Source organism: Puma concolor, chromosome A1, assembly GCF_028749965.1.
Source record: "Puma concolor isolate L17-30 chromosome A1, mPumCon1.1.hap2, whole genome shotgun sequence".
Classification (NCBI taxonomy): Eukaryota; Metazoa; Chordata; class Mammalia; order Carnivora; family Felidae; genus Puma; species Puma concolor.
This window is the reverse complement of record NC_141667.1, coordinates 123,643,704-123,662,955: the sequence shown is the minus strand read 5'-3', so window position 1 is coordinate 123,662,955 and position 19,252 is coordinate 123,643,704. Positions and strand designations below refer to the sequence as shown.

Below are 19,252 nucleotides of genomic sequence, written 5' to 3'. Positions count from 1 at the left end.
ACAGATTATTAAAGAACCAAATAGAAATCCTATATCTGAAATATATAACCAAAATTTAAATTCAATCAAAACTCAATAAAAGGTTTATTAGGAAAGTAGATATTACCAGATGAATAATTTGAGAAGTGAAAGATAGGTCAGAATATAATTTATCTAGCATATAGCTCAGAGAGTTCAGAAGATGAAAAATATGGAGGATATGGTTAGAAACATAGGACAGCTAAAAAGGTTTAAGATAGGATCAGAAGCAATATTTGAAAAATATTGTAGGGATGTCTGGCTGGTTCATTGGTGGAGCACATGACTCTTAATCTTAGGGTTGTGAATTCAAGCCCCACGTTGGGTGTGGAGCCCACGTAAAAAATTTATATATATATATATAATATATATATATTATATATATATTATATATATATTATATATATATTATATATATGTATAATATATATATCATATATATATTATATATATATTATGTATATATAAGATATATTATATAGAGATTGCATAAATTAAAAAAATATATAAAAATGAAAACGCATAGGGAAAAGACATGTAATCTTTAAATACATGACAGTTAGACAGACAGCTATGTTCCATGTTGACAATCTCTAAACTGTGGCACTGAAAACTAAAAGTAAGATATCTTCAATATGCTGAAAGAGATTAGCAAATCTTCTGCCTTAACAGTCTTTGCACATAAGAGTCATTAAATGAGAATCAAATGAGAGAGATCAGTTTGGGTTTAAATTAAACAAGATGGGGGGGGGGCACCTGGGTGGCTCAGTCGGTTGGCCGAGGGACTACTGATTTCAGCTCAGGTCATGATATCCTGGCTTGTGGATTCAAGACCTACCCTCAAGCCCCTAGTTAGACTCTGGACTCCGCACACTGTCCTGGAGCCTGCCTGGGGTTCTATCTCTAACTCTTTCTCTGTCCCTCTCCTGCTTGAACTCTCTCTCTCTCTTAAAATAAATAAACTAAAAAATTAAACAAGATCATAGGAGAGAGGTGGCGTAAAGACATTTGATTTCTCAAATATAACTTCTTACAGTTTTCCTCTGTCCATTCCTTGCCACAATTTCAAGTCCAGGAGTCTGACCTCTCTTCTAGCCGTCTTCGTTTCTGGTGACATTCATTTCTAGTCTAGTCTTAGTCACCTAAGATCATGGTCACTGTCTGGAGATGGTAGTCTCTCAGAACTACATCATCTCTGAAATCACAAAATCAAGCACACTCCTAATGTACAGCTTACATTCTTTAAGGGCTGCAATCACGATTTATACCAATAAACCCCAAATTAGCTTCTGCCCCTCAAACGTCTCTTCTCAACTTTATATAATGTAAGATCATTTATAGAACTATTTATATGGGATGCTCTATGGATAATTCAAACTCAACATGTTTTAAATTAAAATTTTTCCTTCCTCAAACCTAAACATTACCTCCAACTCTATACCTGTTCCTTTCTTCTCCTCTTCCTGTTTTTTTCTATCAGTTAATAGCACCGACATTCACTCCATTCCCTAAACCTGAAAAAAGGTACATTTACTTCACTTTTTCTTATCAGACCTCCTCCATGTTTAAATCTGTCACACATCCTGTAAAGTTATCATTTTTTAAAATGCTTATTTTTGAGAGAGGGAGGGGGCAGACAGAGAGGGAGACAGAAGATCCAAAGCAGGCTCTGCACTGGGCTCAAACTCCGGAACCATGGGATCATGACCTGAGCCGAAGTTGGATGCTTAACTGACTGAGCCATCCAGGAGTCCCTTGTCATCTTTTTAATACAATCTTATTATTGCATTTCTAGTTGAGGTTAATATCATCTCCTTTTATATTTAAAAGCCTTTAAAACATTGCATTTCCACTGATGTAGAGTCCAAATGCCTTGGCAGGGCTTACAAAATATTTGCTTATCTCTCCAGTCTCAGTTCTCATTTCTTTCCTCTTGCTCTATGGCTCAGCCATATTGATCCTATTTTAGTTATTCCAAAACAGTTCTGTCATCTCAGATTTGTACAAGTGTTTTTTGAAATTGTCTGGAAATTTTACTTAACCCCCAATTTTTGTTCCAGGAAAGTGTTTCCTGTATTTCCAAATTCTGGTCAGATGACCCTTATCTATGTCGTTAACAATAGCATATGAACTTTTGCTATCATGGTATTCATTATGTTCTATTTTTAAATGTGTAATCACTTTTCTGCCTCCATCTTTCAGGACAGGAACTATGTCTGTCTGCTTACCACTGTATCGCTAATACTCACTACTATTCCTAGGACAAGTTATATGCTCAATAAATATTTGCTCGACAAAGTAATGAATGGATGAGTAAAATATTTATAGTTATGCCTCTGGAAGGCCTGGGTCTACAAAATAGGTTTATTTTCCACAACTAAACTTGGATCTAGTTTGTTCAACTTTTTAATGTCAGAAACTCGACATATCTTACTTTATTACCTACTGTTGAGTATTTACTTTCTACTGCTGACAGGTAAGTCTCCTACAGAGTATCCCTAAGTAAATAGTACCTTTTACCGAACCTGAAATGCCCAGCCTCCCCAAAGCAACTATTTGCATGTATCAGGTTCAGTTACAAATGCATGATCTTATTGTCTTTTCTAAGAGACTTTGCTGATACCTAAAGAAGACAAAGCCTCTGGTTCCCCTTTCCTTTCCAATTTTCCTGGGAACATTCTGCTTACAAAATCAATTACATGAATCCACTTAACTATTTGTAGTTATTTTATACATTGTCTTCAAAGAGAGATCATAACTTACTTGAATTGGGGGCTATATCTTACATATGATTTTTGTATTCACCCAGCTCTTAACAGATTGTGGTTTATTCTGTTAAAGACTGAATAGTAATAGCATCGCATATCACAAAGAATGCAACTCAGAAAATAAGAATATAGGAGAAAGTGTAATTTAATCAATACAGAAGATAAATTAATATTTTGTCTCACACTTACTTGACTGTTTAAAACCTGAGAATCTGCAGTCGCGTGGTGGCGCTGCAGGATAAGATGGGGACTTTTCTGTATCATCAAATGCTCTGGTCTCCATTAGTCAGTGGAACTGAGAGCACAGGAGAAGCAGGAAGGGGGAAAAGAGGATTTCAAGAGAAAGCTAAGGAACCAACAACACCTTCGTGGCAGGATTACAAGTCCACAGATTACCAGTGGTCCAGGCTGATAGATGAGAGGAGCAATTTAGGAGCTGTTTGCGACTGAGTTGAAACATTTCTGCAGAAAGACGTTTGGCTAAGGAGCCATGGAGTCAGGAGAGAGGTGCCCTCAGCAGATAAGGCAAGTGCTGCTTTTCTTTGTTTTCCTGGGAGGGTCTTTGGTGTGTTCAGAGCCCTGGCGCTATTCTATATCAGAGGAAATGGAAATTGGCTCCTTTATAGCCAATGTGGTGAAAGATACAGGTTTGGGTGTTGAAGACTTGGTTGCACGGGGGGCAAGAGTCATCTTTGATGACCATAAACCATATTTACAGTTGGATCAGCAGACTGGCAACTTGCTCTTAAATGAACAACTGGACCGGGAGGCACTTTGCCATCTCACAGAACCATGTATATTGCATTTCCAGGTATTATTTGAAAATCCTTTACAGTTTTTTCGGGCTGAGCTTTGGGTCAATGACATAAATGATCATACCCCTGCATTCCTAGACAAACATATACTTCTGAAAATCTCAGAAGGTACTGCTCCAGGAGCCTCATTTCCAATGGACAGTGCCCAGGACTTGGATGTAGGAAAGAATGGTGTCCAAAACTACACATTAAGCCCCAATCCTTATTTCCATCTTAAATTACAAGACAGTGATGATGGAAGAAAATACCCAGAGCTGTTCCTGGACCAATCTCTGGATCGAGAAAAGGAATCTGAGTTTACATTAATTGTAACAGCTTTGGATGGCGGGTCCCCGTCCAGGTCTGGAACTACAGTTGTTCGTATTTTGGTCTTCGATATCAATGACAATGCTCCAGAGTTTGAGAGGTCTGTCTATGAGGTTCAGGTACCAGAAAACAGCCCTCTGGACTCCTTGGTCGTTAGGGTGTCTGCTACAGATTTGGATGCGGGAATATATGGAGAACTATCATACTCATTTTCCCATGTCTCCAGAGACATACGGAAAACATTTGAAATCCATCCAATTTCTGGTGAAATCCGCTTAAAAGCGCTTCTGGATTTTGAATTAATTCAGTCATTTACAATAAATATTCAGGCAACAGATGGTGGTGGCCTTTTGGGAAAATCAGCAGTTTTAGTTCAGGTTGTGGATGTGAATGACAACCCACCAGAAATAGTCATGACATCTCTTACCAGCCCCATACCAGAAAATTCGTCGCCTGAGATGGTGGTCGCTATTTTCAGTGTAAGAGACCAAGATTCTGGGGACAACGGGAGGATGGTGTGCTCAATTGAGGACGATCTCCCCTTTCTCCTGAAGCCTACCTTCAAGAATTTCTACACTCTGGTAGCAGGACTCCCACTGGACAGAGAAAGCCAGGCCGAGTACAACATCACCATCACCGTCACCGACTTGGGGACCCCCAGGCTGAAAACGCAGCACAACATAACCGTGACGGTCTCCGACGTCAACGACAACGCCCCCGCCTTCAGCCAAACCACCTACACCCTGCGCGTCCGCGAAAACAACAGCCCCGCCCTGCACATCGGCAGCGTGAGCGCCACGGACAGGGACTCGGGCGCCAACGCCCAGGTCACCTACTCGCTGCTGCCGCCCGCGGACCCGCAGCTGCCTCTGGCCTCCCTGGTGTCCATCAACGCGGACAACGGGCAGCTGTTCGCGCTCAGGTCCCTGGATTACGAGGCGCTGCAGGCGTTCGAGTTCGGCGTGCGCGCGGCCGACCGCGGCTCGCCCGCGCTCAGCAGCCAGGCGCGGGTGCGCGTGCTGGTGCTGGACCACAACGACAACGCGCCCTTCGTGCTGTACCCGCCGCAGAACGGCTCTGCGCCCTGCACCGAGCTGGTGCCCAGGGCGGCCGAGGCGGGCTACCTGGTGACCAAGGTGGTGGCGGTGGACGGCGACTCGGGCCAGAACGCCTGGCTGTCGTACCAGCTGCTCAAGGCCACGGAGCCCGGGCTGTTCGGCGTGTGGGCGCACAACGGCGAGGTGCGCACGGCCCGGCTGCTGAGCGAGCGCGACGCCGTCAAGCACAGGCTGGTGGTGCTGGTCAGGGACAATGGCGAGCCGCCGCGCTCGGCCAGCGTCACGCTGCACGTGCTGCTGGTGGACGGCTTCTCGCAGCCCTACCTGCCGCTCCCGGAGGTGGCGGCGGCCGAGGCGCGGGCCGACCCGCTCACCGTCTACTTGGTCGTCGCCTTGGCGTCCGTGTCGTCGCTCTTCCTGTTCTCGGTGCTGGTGTTCGTGGCGGTGCGGCTGTGCAGGCGGAGCCGGGCGGCGTCTGCGGGTCGCTGCTCGGGGCCTGAGGGCCACTTTCCGGGCCACCTGGTGGACGTCAGCGGCGCGGGGACGCTGTCCCAGAGCTACCAGTATGAGGTGTGTCTGCGGGGAGGATCGGGGACCAGTGAATTCAAGTTCCTTAAACCCGCTACCCCCAACGTCTCTCCCCCAGAAGGTAAAATGGAGGAAAGCCACACCTTTCTGAATGGCTTTGAGTTCATTTAGGGATTTGATTACTCTGCAGAACTTTTAGAGTGAGTGCTATTTCTTTGTAAAATATGTTCATTGTAATGTAAAATTCTTTGTTTTGGGTAACTTCATTTTACTTAAGAGTTTCCAGAAGTTTTGATGAATTTTCTGCTATCTACTTTTTAAATATTAACTGTGGAAAAAGTAAGGGAGCTAGGATTTGCTTAGACTTTCTTCCAAAATGCAACCTCAAGTAATTTATTCAAATATACAGCATTTTCCCTTCAAGTTTAATGGTACACTGGGTTCAGTCATATTCTCTGGGTGTCTAAGCTGTAGATCCTCTCACTGAAACTGTTTTTATATGTTTGATAGAGGAAAGTGCATGATATAAATAAAAACCATGCATGGTTTCTGAGATGTTATCTTATTTAGATTTTTTTAAAAACCATAATCAATTTTGCCAATCTTTCCAACCAAATATTTGAGTAATTTTTCTGCATTTAGGTATTTTTCTTTGTAAACACTTTGGAACTGTATATATTGCTGGAAGATGTATTAAAATAAATTTTATTCTTGTTTGGATTAAGAAACATACTCAGCCCACACTTCTTGTCTGAGAACTTCCTGGGACTTCCCAAGGCAGGTAATCACTGTTGAGATGTTTATTATACTTTTCTTTACCTCTCTTGGCCATTTTTGATTAGCCTAGTAATAGACTCCCGATTAAAGTAGGCATAGTCACATTCTCCAAGCCTCTAAATTTCTACTTATGATGTAGTTCATCTATTTTTTTTCTTGATTGCTTGTAACTAGGAAATAAATATTAAGTATGGGCTGAGGTAGCTATGTTATACTTGTGTAAGCTGGCAGCACAGAGTGGCATGTAGAGAGGGAAGAAAGAAAGGAGGACTGGGGGCGCCTGGGTGGCGCAGTCGGTTAAGCGTCCGACTTCAGCCAGGTCACGATCTCGCGGTCCGTGAGTTCGAGCCCCGCGTCGGGCTCTGGGCTGATGGCTCAGAGCCTGGAGCCTGTTTCCGATTCTGTGTCTTCCTCTCTCTCTGCCCCTCCCCCGTTCATGCTCTGTCTCTCTCTGTCCCAAAAATAAATAAACGTTGGAAAAAAAAATTAAATTGAAAGGAGGACTGGAAGGAAAATGAGAAGGAATAAGGGAGTGGTGGAGGCAGAAGCCTAAGAAACAGAAGAGACTAAGAGCCATTTGATTCTAGGCATAGTTCCTGATTCCAGTGTTCCTAAGTCCCTAATGTCTAATTGTCCTTCACATTTGCAGTGAAACTCCAGTTCCCTAATAATAACACTCCTTTATTTAACGCATCTTGGGGAGAAGGCATTTGTTGAAACCAAACTCTTTTGGAATGATACATGCAATTTTGAGTATTCAATTAGACTACCATAAACTCTGGTCTTTTACTGCAGGTTTTTAATATTAACTTAATCAATGAATGGGATAAAAATGTACAAGCTTAGAGATAACTAATCTGTACTAGAGAGTTTTGTTACAAAACTTAATTTTGTAAATAATTTATAAGATCTTTCAACTTAAAGATGTTATAAAATGTTTTATGGAATATTTTGTTAACAGGTATCCCTCCTTTTTTAAAATGTGCTTCAGGATTAGTTTTAAAAAGTAACATTGAATTTGTTATTGTTTGGATATCTATACATCAAACCTTCCTTAGCATCTCTTTTAAAAATAACTAAGTTCAATGTGAACAGAATTATTTTATCATTTAATGTAAAATCTTCAGATCTATAAATAATCCCATTTATAAATAATATGGGGTAATTCATGATTTCATTAGTAGTAATTTGATTGATGCTAGTCTATTACTAGAACTTTCATGAAAAAAATTTCAAGCTTTCTACCAAGTATATGGGCTTAAAATGTTCTTCTCAGAAGAGAAAATAATGAGAAAATTTATCTGAGAGATGACAAATGGGAATGAAAAACTAATTTTGATCCATTAATTTACTGATACAGGTACCAGCATCTACCTATTAATATTTTTTAAAGTGCATGGACATTAAGGGCACATTTTCTTGGACTTTTGATTCTATAATAAAGAGTTTGATGCATGACCAACATCTTTCTATGAGGAAAATTATCAGATTTTAATCGTTACCAGCATGTTCTCACATTTTGGATTTACATAATCAAGTTTGTTTTGCTGAGTAGAGGAAAATATTATAAAATAGAACGTCAGTTTGAGTGATTTGCACCTTAATAGAATTAAACTAATATGCAACACAGTTTTTACACTTGGCCCATGCTGTTTTCCCAGTTAGCCACGTATTAGTGTACCAGAGTACATGATAATATCTATTTAAAAGTTATTAAAATTTTGGCTAAAGTTTGACGCAACTGGGGAGACACAGATCCCCCCCCTACCACAAGATGTTTTTCCCATTGCTAGGACTCTGAAGTCATGCTAGGGTGCCAGGATCCCAAGCTATTCAGAGACATGTGAGCTGCTTGCTAAAAATGAGTTGTGATCTTCCTTATTTGATATGTTTTACCTGCTCTTTCAGATGAATCCAACTTATTTTCTTCTGCACTTTATTTATTGGTTTAAGTTCAGCCCTTTATTTTTATGATCTTCACCATGCTATTTTCCAAGATCTCAGTGAATCTCTGCTTCAACATGTGTCTTGATTTTAGGAATAAATGTAGATATCTTCACAAATTGTTTTGGACAATGGAACAAATCAATACAGTATGCTCACATAGGTACAGACACGTTCTCCTTAGACAATATTTACACATAAGTCATCCATAACCCCTTCAACTTTTTTTATGTTTATTTATTTTTGAAAGAAAGAGAGTGGGGGGAGGAACAGAGTGATCTGGGGACAGAGGATCCCAAGTGGCCCCATGCTGACAGTGGAGAGCCCAATGTGGGGCTGGAACTCACGAACCCTGAGATCATGACTTGAGCCAAAGTCCCAACACTTCACCTATTGAGCTGCCCAGGCACTCCTAAACTTTCTTTTTTTAAAATTTTATTTCTTAAATTTTAAGTTTATTTCTTTATTTTGAGAGAGAGAGCAAGTGCAGGTTAGCGGCAGAGAGACAGAGAATCCCAAGCAGGCTCCACGCTGTCAGCATGCCTTATGTAGGGCTGGATCCCACCATCCCTGAGATCATGACCTGAGCAGAAATCAAGAGACTGATGCTTAACCCGCTGAACCACCCAGGTGCCCCACCCCTTAAACTTTCTATTGAATTTGCATAGTAAACCAATTCTAGCTGGTCTATCACTTAAGTTTATACTCCTGAAACATGTGAATGAATCTCTTCACCTACTGTAGTGGCAGTGAGTTTGTGTATATTCTTTGTTTAGGAATAGACTGATAGCAACACCGTTTTCTACTTAATTTTTCCCCAGAGCACGGATTATACAATATAATAGACAAATCCATGAGGTCAGAGAAGGTAGTTGTATTTCCAACACTTAGTACAATATTTGACGTATAACATGAAATAAGTGTTTGTTGAACAAATACAGTTGGCTTTGTTCTTGCCAACATCCTTTCCTAAAGTGTCTGTCACCATTTCCACATTTATAACTTCACAGGAGAATACAAGTTATCATTTTATTTATAAACCATCCCATGTGTAATCTGTGGTATGTTTTTGTGTGTGCGTGTAAATAAAATGAGTGATACGTTTTGTAGCATCGTCAGCAAACTAGGTTTAAGTACAACACATGGTGGCGCTGTAAGCTAAGGCTGGGAATACCAGACCGGGGATGGTTACTGTTCCTGCAGTCATATGCAGATCTAAGAGAAGAGAATTAACCTTGCGGCAGGGATCGACTTGCAGAGCAGTTTGCCTAAAGACCCAGTAAGTACCCAGATTCTAAAGGCTTTTGGCGTTGGAGAAATGGAGGCTGAAGAGGAGCGTTTTCCTAGACTAAGGCAAGTTCTTCTTCTCTTTGTTTTGCTGGCTCACACTTGCGCGGAGCGGGAAGATTATTTTATTACAGAAGAAACAGAGAGTGGTTCTTTTGTGGCCAATCTAGCAAAGGATATAGGGCTAGGGGCAAGAGAGCTCTCTCGGCGGAGGGCTCGGATCATTTTTAACAATGACAAAAAGCAATTTCAGCTGAACCTTCAGACTGGAGATTTACAAGTAAATGAGAAACTGGATCGGGAAGAATTGTGTGGCCCCACTGAACCTTGTGTACTGCAATTTCAAGTGTTACTGGAAGAACCTTTGGAGGTATATAGGTATAAGCTTTTGGTCACTGACATAAATGACAATTCCCCTGTGTTCCCAGAGGCAGAAATGATTTTAAAAATCATGGAAAATACTCTTCCAGGGGCTGTGTTTCCCCTGAAAAATGCGCAAGATTTGGATGTAGGTGTCAATAATGTTCAAAACTACACCATTTATCCCAACTCCCATTTCCACGTGCTCACCCGCAACAGCGGTGAAGGCAGAAAATACCCGGAACTGGTTCTGGACAAAGCCCTAGATCGAGAACAGCAGCCCGAGTTTAGATTAACTCTCATGGCAGTAGATGGTGGAACTCCTCCCAAAACTGGGACTACCCTGGTCCTCATTGATGTTTTGGACATCAATGACAATGCTCCTGAGTTTGTGCAGCCACTCTATCGTGTGCAGATCCTGGAAAACAGTCCCCTGGGATCTCTTATTGTCACTGTTTCAGCTAGAGATTTAGACACAGGAATAAACGGTGAAGTAGTCTATTCATTTTTCTATGGTGATGAAGAGATTACTAGGACATTTGCACTTAATGAACTCACAGGAGAAATTAAAATAATTAGGAAATTAGATTTTGAAAAAATTAAGTCATATGAGCTGGATATTAAGGCTTCTGATGGAGCAGGTCTTTCGGGAAAATGCACTGTCATAATAGAGGTGGTGGATATAAATGACAACACCCCAGAAATGACCGTAGCTTCCCTTATAAGTTCCATCCCTGAAAATTCCCCTGAGACCACGATAGCTCTTTTCAGTATTCAAGACCCAGACTCTGGGGAAAATGGGAGGATGGTTTGTTCCATCCAGGAAGATGTCCCCTTCACTCTGAAACATTCTCTTGAAAATTTCTACAAGTTAGTAACAGAAGGAGTGCTAGACAGAGAGACAAGATCTGAGTACAACATCACCATCACCGTCACCGACTTGGGGACCCCCAGGCTGAAAACGCAGCACAACATAACCGTGACGGTCTCCGACGTCAACGACAACGCCCCCGCCTTCAGCCAAACCACCTACACCCTGCGCGTCCGCGAGAACAACAGCCCCGCCCTGCACATCGGCAGCGTGAGCGCCACGGACAGGGACTCGGGCGCCAACGCCCAGGTCACCTACTCGCTGCTGCCGCCCGCGGACCCGCAGCTGCCCCTGGCCTCCCTGGTGTCCATCAACGCGGACAACGGGCAGCTGTTCGCGCTCAGGTCCCTGGACTACGAGGCGCTGCAGGCGTTCGAGTTCGGCGTGCGCGCGGCCGACCGCGGCTCGCCCGCGCTCAGCAGCCAGGCGCGGGTGCGCGTGCTGGTGCTGGACGACAACGACAACGCGCCCTTCGTGCTGTACCCGCCGCAGAACGGCTCTGCGCCCTGCACCGAGCTGGTGCCCAGGGCGGCCGAGGCGGGCTACCTGGTGACCAAGGTGGTGGCGGTGGACGGCGACTCGGGCCAGAACGCCTGGCTGTCGTACCAGCTGCTCAAGGCCACGGAGCCCGGGCTGTTCGGCGTGTGGGCGCACAACGGCGAGGTGCGCACGGCCCGGCTGCTGAGCGAGCGCGACGCCGTCAAGCACAGGCTGGTGGTGCTGGTCAGGGACAATGGCGAGCCGCCGCGCTCGGCCAGCGTCACGCTGCACGTGCTGCTGGTGGACGGCTTCTCGCAGCCCTACCTGCCGCTCCCGGAGGTGGCGGCGGCCGAGGCGCGGGCCGACCCGCTCACCGTCTACTTGGTCGTCGCCTTGGCGTCCGTGTCGTCGCTCTTCCTGTTCTCGGTGCTGGTGTTCGTGGCGGTGCGGCTGTGCAGGCGGAGCCGGGCGGCGTCTGCGGGTCGCTGCTCGGGGCCTGAGGGCCACTTTCCGGGCCACCTGGTGGACGTCAGCGGCGCGGGGACGCTGTCCCAGAGCTACCAGTACGAGGTGTGTCAGGAGAGGATCTGGGACCAAGGAATTTAAGTTTTTGAAATCTGTTGTCTCCATTGCTCAACAGAAGTCTGTGAATGATGTGGAGGAAAACACATTTTGTAAATTTTGGATTCAATTAGGAATTTGGATGAAGGTTAGTTCTTTCTAAATATGATAGGTCTCCATTACTGCTTTGGTCCATATAGAATGTCTTTCTTGGGTGTTTTGCTGATTCCACATTCCTATTAAAGGGATTAGAAATATTCTTTAAGCATATCCTCATATTTACTCTGTTTTTTAAATTTCTATTTTGATGGAAACAAAGAAATTTCAAATGTATTGCATTACTGAAAAATCATCAACATGTGGTTCAGTTTATCAACTTTTCATTATCGAGCACTGTTGATTTGAAGATGACTCCAGCTCCATTCTCTATTTGGTTGTTAAATGGAAGCTCTAGATTTTTGAGGTTGTGGTTACTTAGGAGGTATCATTCATTAACATAATGAAGCCTATGTTTAATCTGATATTAAGCTTACCTATCTTAAATTTTTAAATGGATAAAAGTTCTGCAAAAAGTGCATATTTTTGTTTCACGGTAGTATTAAATAGAAAGGCTACAATTTCTCCCATATTTAAGGGCTTTTCTTCTATAACAACCTTCAATATATCATATCTATGAGTATTATTAAAAGATTATTAGATTATTTCAAGATACTTAAATGATAGATCCTTTTTGTCTAGCCCACCCCATCATGTTAGGTAAACTTCTCTCTTCAGTTGAAGTGTACTGTTGCAGCTACATTTATTTCACTCATTTCCCCTTGTGACTTCAGACAATCAGACAAGATGGTAGATATTGCTAATCCAAGCTGAGCAAATCTGACTCTTTTGTTTAAAAAATGGCTTTAGAAATCAGATCTAAAATAGTTTTTCTCTTGGGCACCTGGGTGGCTCAGAGCCCATCATCAGTCTCTGTACTGACAGCCTGGAGCCTGGATCCTGCTTTGGATTCTGTGTCTCCTTTCTCTGGCCCTCCCCCACTCATGCTCTGTCTCTGTCTCTCTCTCAAGAATAAGTAAACACTAAAAAAATGTTTTATTTATTTAATTTTTTAAATTTATTTTTGAGATAGAGAAAGACAGAGCGTGAGCAGGGGAGGGGCAGAGAGAGAGGGAGGCACAGAAACTGAAGCAGGCTCCAGGCTCTGAGCTGTCAGCACAGAGCCCTATGCGGGGCTTGAACTCACAAGCTGTGAGATCAGGACCTGAGCTGAAGTTGGTCGCTTAACCGACTGAGCCACCCAGGCGCCCCTAAAAAAATGTTTTAAAATAGTTTTTCTGTTAAGAACTTAACAAGAATGTGATATCATGTTGGCTAAATAAATGGAAAGAAACACAGAAAGTCAATCCACTTAGGGAAAAGAAGAAAGGAGATGCCTAAAAAGCAACTTTACAGATTATCCAATCTCTCCCAAGTCTGCTTTCTCCTTTGGGTTTTTGGAAACAAATATGTGCTCTTTTAATAAATCTCCTTTTAATTATGATAGCTAAGTGGATTTTTCCCTTGTCAAAAGCATGTTTAGATATTCTTTCATGGGATGAACTTTACTATTAATTGGAAATTTTTAACTTAGGGTTTTTATATTAATGTAATATTTGGGATCAAAAGTTTGTGGAATATTAGTAAGGGATAAGCACAAGCTTTTGTTAAAATGTATGATTTTGAGAAGAATTGGTGGCTATTTTCAAATTTTACAGTTTTTGGAATGTCTTATGAAAATTCGACATAGGAGTTTTTGAATATAATTAGTGTCATAATAGCATTAGGGTGAAATAACACTGACAATGTGAAATGTGTTCTAAAAGAGATGTATACCTTCTTTGTAGAATCTTTATAACCCGGTTGTTATGTTCTGGTTTTTGTTTGTATTTTAGAATCTATTCCATTGCATAGTGGAAGCCAGAGTGTTTTGCCATTTGATGAAATACATTTAGATCACTCTGAATTATTGCAAATTACTATTCAAAAGAGCATAGAAAATGGCTACTTGGGAATATGGGGTCTTGTTTATCCAGCTCATATAATGAACTAGGGTCCCAGAAAAAAAGGGGGTCTTCTACATTAGGAGGAGAATCCATCTATGAGAATTTTAAAATTAATGGTGATTTATTGATTGATCTATTCAACAAATATTTGTTGAGTATCCACCATGTGTCAGGGACTGTTATAGATGTTGGGGGATGTGGAAGTCAACAAAACAAAGTTCTCAAGCACAAAAATGACACAGAAAAGACAAAACTAATTATGTATGTATATGCTATATCAGATGGTGGTCAATACTAAGGAGAAAAAGCAGGGTAAGAGTTATAGGACTTATATGCATTTTCCCATAGTTTGAAAGTTTCATAAAATCATAATTCTCTGACCTTATGTTGAAATGGCATCATAAACTGGAACTAACTGGTAGTTTTTTCTTTGATATGATTCAACCAATGGGAACCACAATTCTGTCACATACACTGCCTAGAATTTGAAAGAAAATCCAGAAGAATTAACCCTTTCCTTTTTGCTGAGGGAATTTTAAGAAATCACGTAAGCATATGCTGTTATTTTTATAAGATGATATACCACTATTGTCTTCTTTCACTTCTCATCTTTCGGAGCACCTCACCCATACTACAGGTTTTAAAAAGTAAGGACCATGTTTAGGTTCTTTGCTGATCTGTTTCAGAACTTAGTACATAGATATCAATAACACTTTTTTTAAATGAAAGAATGAATAATTATAATTGCATGGTTTTCTGATTACATCATCTCCAAACCATTTCCAAACTCCTAATAGCTGGCTAGATATCATACAGAGGGAATAAATTGTAGCAATTCTTTTCGAAGACAACGCATGGTGGCGCTGCAGGCTAAGGCGTAAAAAAAAAAAAAAAAAAAAAAAAAAAAAAAGCCCAGGAACTGCTACGAACTCTACCTTAGATCTACAGCCGAAGACAAAAGCCTGTAAGCAGAGTTCCGGACTGTAAGTCTTACTACTCACCATCATTTCTGGACAGGTTACCGACTAAGAGATCTATCACCGTCCCTAAGGTAGAGCTGAGCCCCGTTTCTGGAAAGCATTTATGGAATTAAAGATGGAGGTCGGAAAAGAGTGTTTTCCTAAACAAAGGCAAGTCCTGATTCTCTTTCTCATGTTGGGAGTGGCTCTGGCAGGCTGGAAATCCCGACGCTATTCCGTGATGGAGGAAACAGAGAGTGGTTCGTTTGTGGCCAATCTGGCCAAGGACCTGGGGCTGGGAGTTGGGGAGCTAGCCGCGCGGGGAGCCCGGGTGGTCTCTGAGGATAACGAACCCCGCTTGCAGCTTGATTTGCATACCGGGGAATTGATACTGCATGAGAAACTGGATCGGGAGGAGATGTGCGGCCCCACAGATCCATGTGTAATGCATTTCCAAGTGTTACTGAAAAAACCACTGGGAGTATTTCGAGCAGAACTACTGGTGAGAGACATAAATGATCATTCTCCTGAGTTTCCTGAAAGAGAAATGACTCTGAAAATCTCAGAGACTAGCCCTCCTGGAACCGTGTTTCCACTGAAAAAAGCCCAGGACTTGGACGTGGGCAACAACAACATCCAAAATTACAGTATCAGTTCCAACCCTCATTTCCATATTTCTACCCGCACCCGGGGGGATGGCAGGAAATACCCAGAGCTGGTACTGGACAAAGAGCTGGATCGCGAAAAGCAGGCCGAACTCAGCTTAACCCTCACAGCGCTGGATGGCGGCTCTCCACCCCGGTCTGGCACCGCCCAGGTTCGCATCTTGGTCTTAGACGTCAATGACAATGCCCCTGAATTTGCACAGACACTCTACCAGGTGCAAGTTCCAGAGAACAGCCCTGTAGGCACGCTAGTAGTCAAGGTCTCTGCTAGAGATTTAGACACTGGGACAAATGGGGAAATATCATACTCCTATTTTTATAGTTCCCAAGAAATAAGCGCAACTTTTGAGCTAAACAACCTTTCAGGAGAAGTTCGCCTACTTAAAAAATTAGATTTTGAGACAATATCTTCATATGAGCTGGAAATAGATGCGACTGATGGTGGGGGGCTTTCTGGAAGATGTTCTGTCTCCATTGAGGTGGCGGATGTTAACGATAACTTCCCAGAACTAACGATTTCATCACTCACCAGCCCCATTCCTGAAAATTCTCCAGAGACAGAAGTGGCCTTGTTTAGAATTCGAGACCGAGACTCGGGGGACAACGGAAGGATGACTTGTTCCATCCAGGATGATCTTCCCTTCGTCCTGAAGCCATCAGAAGAGAATTTCTACACCCTGGTAACAAATGGGGCGTTAGACAGAGAGACAAGACCCGAGTACAACATCACCATCACCGTCACCGACTTGGGGACCCCCAGGCTGAAAACGCAGCACAACATAACCGTGACGGTCTCCGACGTCAACGACAACGCCCCCGCCTTCAGCCAAACCACCTACACCCTGCGCGTCCGCGAGAACAACAGCCCCGCCCTGCACATCGGCAGCGTGAGCGCCACGGACAGGGACTCGGGCGCCAACGCCCAGGTCACCTACTCGCTGCTGCCGCCCGCGGACCCGCAGCTGCCCCTGGCCTCCCTGGTGTCCATCAACGCGGACAACGGGCAGCTGTTCGCGCTCAGGTCCCTGGACTACGAGGCGCTGCAGGCGTTCGAGTTCGGCGTGTGCGCGGCCGACCGCGGCTCGCCCGCGCTCAGCAGCCAGGCGCGGGTGCGCGTGCTGGTGCTGGACGACAACGACAACGCGCCCTTCGTGCTGTACCCGCCGCAGAACGGCTCTGCGCCCTGCACCGAACTGGTGCCCAGGGCGGCCGAGGCGGGCTACCTGGTGACCAAGGTGGTGGCGGTGGACGGCGACTCGGGCCAGAACGCCTGGCTGTCGTACCAGCTGCTCAAGGCCACGGAGCCCGGGCTGTTCGGCGTGTGGGCGCACAACGGCGAGGTGCGCACGGCCCGGCTGCTGAGCGAGCGCGACGCCGTCAAGCACAGGCTGGTGGTGCTGGTCAGGGACAATGGCGAGCCGCCGCGCTCGGCCAGCGTCACGCTGCACGTGCTGCTGGTGGACGGCTTCTCGCAGCCCTACCTGCCGCTCCCGGAGGTGGCGGCGGCCGAAGCGCGGGCCGACCCGCTCACCGTCTACTTGGTCGTCGCCTTGGCGTCCGTGTCGTCGCTCTTCCTGTTCTCGGTGCTGGTGTTCGTGGCGGTGCGGCTGTGCAGGCGGAGCCGGGCGGCGTCTGCGGGTCGCTGCTCGGGGCCTGAGGGCCACTTTCCGGGCCACCTGGTGGACGTCAGCGGCGCGGGGACGCTGTCCCAGAGCTACCAGTACGAGGTGTGTCTGACGGGAGACTCGGGGACCAATGAGTTCAAGTTCTTGAAGCCCTTCTTCCCCAGTATTCTAAACCAGGACCTTGGGAGGAAGTCAGAGGGAAATCCAACGTTCCAGAATAGTTTAGGTTTCTGAAAGTTTCCTGTTTGCTTTTACATTAGCTTTGTCTCCTTCACCTTTCTGTTTATTTTTTAATCCGGTAGTAATTTTAATTCTACCCCCTCCCCCCCCCCCCATTTTCCATAGTAAATTTACTTTGCTTTGTTGGCTTGGTTGTCTTATGATTATTTTTACAATTATTGTATAATCAGCAAAAATTTTATATCAGGAAATTCACATTTCTGATTAAAATTTTCATACTCATTCCTAAAGGATAATATGAAAATTAACCTCTTAGAATAAACAATTCTCATTTTGAAAGTATTTTACTGACTATATGATATTACATAAGAATGTCTGATTCCTTTTAACATACTGCATTTTTAAATTACTGGAATCCTTTTCGTTTCTATTAGTAACACAGCTACAACTTGTGTATAACCCCTTGTGAGTTTTGGGTGAAATCAGTTTGTATATACTAATGTCTAGTTTCTTCTGAGTTCTGTTTGGATTTTTCTTTTACTAATAGGCATCAATGTATATATTTTCATGCTATTTATTTTTTAAAAAATCACACTTGTAATCAGATTTTCACTCTGAAATATATATGTCACCTCATGAAAGTATATCTTTATTATGATTTCTTTCTCATATTAATTAATGTTGAAAAGACTTATGGGTTGTCACTTACATGTAACTTAAATTACAATCCTGTTAAGAGTCCTGGGCAAATTTGCTGATACCCAGATTGACTGTGTTGAGGACGTTCCTAGATACTCTAAAGACTCTAGTATGGAGTAATACATTGCTTACAGTTGTCCCCTGGGATTGCAGAGTAATTCTCAAATGAGTTCCAAATTCTAGGCCTAGTGGAGCTTTTGATGGCGCAATATGCCAGTATCTACTTGCCTTTGGATGATGACATTGTGCTTATTGTTAAGGGATTTGAAAGAAAATACATTGTATATTACTATTAGTTAGCCAAAGAAAATTTATCTCAACCTCCAGGAGCCTCTTAATTTTGGAAATGCTATAAAATGGTGTGCGTAGGAAGAATAATGGCCCCCTAAAGACATCTGCATCCTAATTCCCGGAACCTGTGAAGATGTTATGCTATACTGTGAAGAGGAATTAGGTTCAGATGGAATTAAGGTTGCTAATTAGCTAACTTTAAAATAGGGAGAATATCCCAGATGTTCTGTGTAGGAGTGATTTAATAAGTCAGAAGGCTTTAAGAACACATCTGAGTTTTCCCTCAGATGAGGAAGAAATTCTGTCTGTGGGCAGTGGCTTCAGCTTGTGCTCCAGAGTTTCAGCCAGCCCTGTAATTGCCTGCCCTACAGATAATGGACTTGCCTAGCCAGCTCTCACAATTGAGTAAGTCACTTCCTTGCAACAAATCTTTCATTTTGTATCTCCTAATGGTTCTGTTTCTGCAGTTGAACACTGAATGCCACAGGTTTTGTTACCTGGGAGTGGAATGCTGTTGTAACAACTAAAATCATGAAAGTTGTTTTGGAACTGGAAGGAAGGCAGAGGCTGGAAGGATTTTGAAAAGCATGATGGAAAAAGTCTAGACTGTTTTGGACAGACTGTTAGTAGAAATATGGATGTTAACAATTCTGCTATCAACGTCTCAGGAGGAAATGAGCATGGTGGAGAAAATATACGTTGCCTTACGGAATACCTAAATCCTTGTAAAGAGAATGCTGGTAGAAATATGGATGTTAAAGTCACTGATAATGAGCGCTCAGAAAGAAATGAGGTGAAGAAGGTGATATTGGAAAGTAAAGAGAATCCTTGTTATATAGTAGCAGAAAACTAGGTTGAGTTGTGTCCTGCAGTTTTACCGAAGGACTTGTAAATAATCAGCTTGGTTATTTAACTGAGGAGATTTCCAGGCAAGGAGTTGGAGGCACAACCTCATTTCTTCTTGATGCTTATAATAAAATATGAGAGTAATGAGACAGATGGAGGGAAGAACTGTTAA

The 19,252-nt window shown here is 43.3% G+C and overlaps 3 protein-coding genes across 3 annotated transcripts; all 3 read left to right on the top strand.

Annotated features, from left to right (window-relative positions):
• Window positions 1–478: 478 nt before the first annotated feature.
• On the top strand, window positions 479–6,538 carry LOC112860402 (protocadherin beta-18-like). Its single transcript, XM_025923726.2, has one exon. The coding sequence runs from the start codon at window positions 3,277–3,279 to the stop codon at window positions 5,662–5,664; it is 2,388 nt and encodes a 795-aa protein (XP_025779511.2). The 5' UTR covers window positions 479–3,276; the 3' UTR covers window positions 5,665–6,538.
• A 231-nt stretch (window positions 6,539–6,769) lies between these two features.
• On the top strand, window positions 6,770–12,043 carry LOC112860629 (protocadherin beta-15-like). Its single transcript, XM_086701832.1, is given in 3 exon segments — window positions 6,770–11,787; window positions 11,789–11,881; window positions 11,883–12,043. Coding segments are annotated over 3 exon segments (2,373 nt in total). The 5' UTR covers window positions 6,770–9,532; the 3' UTR covers window positions 11,908–12,043.
• Window positions 12,044–13,922: 1,879 nt separating this feature from the next.
• Window positions 13,923–17,890, top strand: LOC112860628 (protocadherin beta-15). The gene has a single exon (XM_086701824.1). It carries the CDS (start codon window positions 14,899–14,901, stop codon window positions 17,296–17,298), a length of 2,400 nt encoding a protein of 799 aa, XP_086557950.1. The 5' UTR covers window positions 13,923–14,898; the 3' UTR covers window positions 17,299–17,890.
• Window positions 17,891–19,252: the final 1,362 nt, after the last annotated feature.